Raw genomic sequence first — 5421 nt, 5'->3', positions numbered from 1 at the left:
GATTACAATGCATAAGGAGGTAGAAGAAAATAATTTTATTTTTTACTAAATAGCCGAGAAGCAGTGCCTCGCCCTTAGCACAGATCAATGTGGAAATGTATCAATTAGACCAGTCTAATTAAAGAATTATTTCTCTTTGATACAAACAAAAATCTTATCAACATCTTATCAGCAAATGATACAAAAATATCACATTGAACTTTACTACAGAGTCACTGCTACATTTTCTATTTTTATTCCCTTTTCTATTTTTTTTCGGTAATTTACCTGCTTAATAGGACTTATTTATTACATCATGGGGAAAATAATAACAAAGCATTATAATATTTCAAAAGAATAAAGATTTCTGTTTTTCTGGTACAGCACTGTATTTATAAATAACTAGTAAAACGCCTTAAAACTCTGTTTTTTGTGTTTTTAAAGTATGATTAAAATAGACATCTGTGTATACTTCAGTTCTAGCAGTTTTTTACAGTTGTGAACAGTTTATTGAAATGTCACATGGTAATTTTATAAGAAGTATTAAAGCTGGTCTCTGTGCAGTTCTGGTATAGGATTGAATATATAAAAATAAATACTAAAAAAAAATAAAACATTTAATATTTACAGGAGCAAATCAGACGTCTGTGCATTTCTAATTTAGAGCTATACAGTTATATAAAATACTGAAAAAGTTTTAAAAAATACTCTAATTTCATATGAAGAAATAAAGCAAAATTCTGTACAGTTCTAATATAGCACTATGTTTTTAAATGAACACTGAAATGTCACCAAAATCAGATTTTTATATGAAGGATTAAAGCAGAATTTTGTTCAGGTCTAATATAGGACTTGGTATTTATAAATAAATATTAAAATGTCACAACACTGATTTTCATGAAAAATTAAACTTTGGTGTAGTTTTGATGTGGGGATATTTATTTATATTAAAAATACTGAAATTTGGAAAAGCATGTGAAAGAAAAGCAGACTTCTGTACAGTTCTAATATAAGACTTTATATTTATAAAAAAAAAAGAAATAGTACAATCTGTTTTTTTACAAGAATGAAACAGATTTCTGTGCAGTTCTGCTATAGATTTTTCTTTAAATATTAGAAAAATCCTACAAAACTCTGATTTTGATGTGAAGGATTAAAGCAGACTTCTGTGCAGTTCTGGTATAGGACTTTGTGACTGGGGAGCAATAAATTTCAATAGTAAAGAACTGCTAGAGTCAAACAAGCTGCTTGTCTTTAGCATTACCCTCAGTTCTCTGTTTTATCTTTAATGGTCATTATTTTCAAGGCAAATGGGGAACGAACTCTAACCACATGTTCCACCTCATGGCCTTTAATATCAAATTAAAACCAGGAAAACGTCGTCAGCGAAATCCCCATTACAGCGAGCTGCTGCCTATTGCAGTGATGGGAGATTAGAGAAGTGTCATGTTTATGGCTTGGTATTAATGTGGATGCCTTGTCAGCCCCAGCACTAGCCCTGACTATATCCCTGCTTCCTTCTATTACCCCTGCCAGCTTCATGCAGGCATACATAATAATGGACATCATATGTATATAACTGCATGGACAAAAATTGGACAATCTTCATAGAACAGCATGGGCACCATACATAGGGAAACATGGACACCATACAAAGTGCAACATGGACACCATACATAGTGCAACACAGACATCCTACATTGAACAGCATGGACACCATACATAGGGAAACATGGGCATCCTACATAGAACAGCATGGACATCATACATAGTGCAACACAAACATTCTACATAGAACTACAAATATACATATACTGTAAATATATATATACATAAATAATAAAAGGAGTAAAGGAATGAGCTTCACCCAATATTCTGTAAAAATATCCTCTCCAATAATCTAAAGATGCGCAAATTCCTGTTAAAAAAATTATTTTCAAACATTGTTATAAACATTCCTATATCCTGCCAGAAAATCCTGTATTTTGCAGAAAATGGCTCAATATAAATGTTTGTAAGTAATAAACACAAAGTTATAATATACAAGTATAGGCAGTCACATCGGGCTGTACATTCCATTTCTCTCTAGGAAAATAAAGATCGTTGTATAATAATTAGTATCCTATTATTTGTAATAATAATGATAGTTTTGGTTATGATAGTAAAATAGTAGTAAATGATCCATCCTTTATTACATTTTTGTAATATAGATGAATGTAGAAAACACAGCAGGCAGATAAAGAATACATAAATGTGTTGATTATACGCAGACTCTCTGTACATTCTTTTTCTCGGAACAAAGAAGTTCTATTGTATTATCATTACTGTTACAATGAGTATTGGTATAATAAAACAACTACTAATGCCTGTGCTTGTCTCCCCTCCCCCCTGCCCCATACACAGACCCCCTTGTCCTGAGTGTCAGGGCCCGACTCACCTGTACTCTGGCCTCTGTGAGCTCTGTCCTGAGGGCTAGTTGCTCCCTGACATAGACATCTGGATAATGGGTCTTCTGGAAGACTTTCTCCAGTTCTTCCAGCTGCAGGCTGGTGAAGGTGGTGCGGTGCCTCCTCTTCTTGCTGCTGGACACATTGCTGTCACATTTGTCTGCCAGTTCCTCCAGCTCTCCCTTGTCCTGCATTCCTTTCACTGGAGACACCCGAAGGCTGCAGCAAGTTTCCAGGGGTCTGCTGAGCTCTGTGTGAAGAGGCTGTCCCTCCACTTTGGTGATGCCATAGTTCACTGAGGAAAGAAAATGTAGTCTGATCTCAGTAAGAAGACTTTCACAATGCAGCTAACCACAAACATCTGGGACAGTACATACACAGTGCAGAAATGTGCCATGCCTTGGATCACATTGGAGATCATTCTTCACCTTGTTGGGAATACCCTTCAGGGCTGATTTGTAGAAATTAGAGCACTTACCAATGGCTAGGAAATGAGATTTCTCTTTGGAATGAGACCTCTTCCACTGGCTCCAATTGTCTACTCTAAAACAAATTTGGATGCCGCTAAATCAGAGTTGTCTTATTTTAGATTATTTAGATGAACTAAAAAAATATAGAAAGTACATTCTAGTGCATTCTATATATAATAAGCTAAGACTACCTGTTGGGCTTTGATTGTAATCCTAGAGATGTAACTTGTACATTACATGTTGTACTGTGTGACATACATGTGGTCATTGCATCTTATTGACCAGTTGTTGTAGTATTTGATTTGCTTTTTAGATTTATTTTATAGGAATTATATTTTATATTATATATTATGGAATTATATATTATATGAATTATTTGCAGGTGCCATAATCTGGTAAATGTGTTGTCGTGTATTGCATTGCTCCCTTGTAGGACAGATAAGACCCCAGTATAGTGTGTGTGGTGCATGTAGACAGAGGTGCCTGTTGATGGGTTTCAGGAGGATATGAAACAATAACAAGGCAAGCAGTCACGGTTCTGAACTGTTATGTCAGGTCACAGGATAACTGATCCAGCATGTTACAAAACATGAAAGATCTCTTGTAGCCTGGGAGAAAATACTCAGTGGTAGAGCAGCCACATACATCAATGCAAGGCAACCTGGGGCTGTACAGCTGTGGTGGAACTAGAAGTCCCAGCCAGCAATGCCACAGAACAGAGAATTCTATGGAGAGCAAAGGCACAGCTGCTTAATAACCAGGGCACACAAAGGAGGGATGACTGTCCCTAAAACACAACTCAACATAAGCTGGAATACCATATAAAGGAACAATGGAAGTCTCATCTAACTCTGCTTATTGCACCATGAAACAAAGAATGTCCCCTTAATTCAATGATTGATAAAAAAATATTTAGACCTGGTTATTTTTGAACATTCAATCATGAGCAGGAAAAAAGTAAAAAAAAAAACTTGTGCCAGTATGTGTTTGGATGAGTGTCATGAACACAGCTTTCACATAGTAATCTAAATGATTGAACACTTTGCAAGATGAAAATTAAATTTAAAATAAGATTGTATCTATTACTCAAGCAAAATAATCACAATAAGTTATGTAAAATATAGGGTGCATGATAGAAGGAAGCAGAGATGAGCCACTAAATGCAAGTAATATACACAACTAATGCAGCTGATATGGTAAGTGAACTTTGGGTACATAGAAGAGACAAAACACGAAATCAAAAGTCTGAAGATCTAATAATGAATAGAAAATTTAGGGAGCTCTGTCTCAGAGAAATGGAAGTGAGCTCATGCAAATAGAGTGAGCGTTTCAGTTGGATATATTTACTCAGGTCCCACATTGTATCCTATGTACATGTAATGTTATTATATAAGACAAAAATAAAATACTAAATAGTATAAACAAATACTTCAATACTAAAACATAATTATTTAAATTACACAAATATTCCCTAACAATTGTTGTATGCTTGGTTTCCTATCACAGTATATGTAACAAATATATATGCAATAATAATAATATTAAAATAAAACAAAATCCATATACAGCATATATATGAAGATATAGGGAGAATGAGAGGGATAGAGAATCCAGATCCGCTTAATGTGTGTGTATATATATATATATATATATACATATATGTGTAAAAATCAATTAGCTTTAGGATTATACGACTTTTCCTTGTTCCAATGACAGAGTAAAATAGGAAATAATAAAATGCTGTAATATAGTAGTTTTAGTATATAGTAATAGTATTATAAATCTGGAGGTGATTAACCCTTAGCTGCCTGGTTGGGTAGGTGACCCCCTTACCATTGCTGTCCTGGCATGGAGAGCTCCTGTCTATCCGGACATGGTGTTCATTCCTCTGGATGGCATTGAAGGTCTGTACAGCACATTTATTGGCTGCGTTCTTGCTGTAAAATGGCTCATTGTCTAAGTTTTCCATGACATGCTCCAATGGGCCCCCAGCTCCCATGTAAAAGTCGCTGTTTTTACCAGGCTGGCTCTTCAGGGCAAACTTCTCACTGAGAAAATCCATAATCATGAAGGCTGCTTGTGTAGGGATCCTGTAAGGATTGTGTAGGGATTGTGTAGGGATCCTGTGGTGTCAGAGCTGTGCTGCTGAGCTGGTTTAATTGATGCCTAGGAGGGGGAGCACAGGGTGCTTTATAGCAGCAGCACTGCAGGGGCTCCACAGCTACCTCCCATCACTAATGAATATGGAAAGATACACAGGCTCCACCCAGACCCCCCCAATGTCCAGCCAAACAAGGGGATGATTCAGGGCAACCCCCTCCACCATCACCCCAGGCACCACCATCTACCAAAAGCTAGCCAGGAAAAAAAAAGAAGGAAACGTCTTTATTACCGAAATCCCAGCTCTGACATCAAGCAACCCATTACAGGGTATCTACTACTTATGTGATCAAATCACCAGGTGAAGCTTTTCATTTATTTCTAATTTTTATATGTAGTGTGCTATTTGTTCTATTACTTTATCA

At 35.9% G+C, this 5421-nt stretch overlaps 1 protein-coding gene across 1 annotated transcript in view; it reads right to left on the bottom strand.

Annotated features, from left to right (window-relative positions):
- Positions 1-5030, bottom strand: part of ALX1 (ALX homeobox 1) — a 15707-nt gene extending 10677 nt beyond the window's left edge. Inside the window, exons 1-2 of the mRNA XM_072398721.1 lie at positions 4730-5030; positions 2417-2721 (exon numbers count right to left, since the gene is read on the bottom strand). Of these exons, the coding sequence (XP_072254822.1) occupies positions 2417-2721; positions 4730-4964 (540 nt within the window). The 5' untranslated portion in view covers positions 4965-5030. The remainder of the gene's footprint in view (positions 1-2416; positions 2722-4729) is intronic.
- Positions 5031-5421: the final 391 nt, after the last annotated feature.

Source organism: Pyxicephalus adspersus, chromosome 2 (assembly GCF_032062135.1).
Source record: "Pyxicephalus adspersus chromosome 2, UCB_Pads_2.0, whole genome shotgun sequence".
NCBI lineage: Eukaryota > Metazoa > Chordata > Amphibia > Anura > Pyxicephalidae > Pyxicephalus > Pyxicephalus adspersus.
The sequence above is the reverse complement of the archived record's forward strand: the minus strand, read 5'-3'. Positions and strand labels throughout refer to the sequence as shown.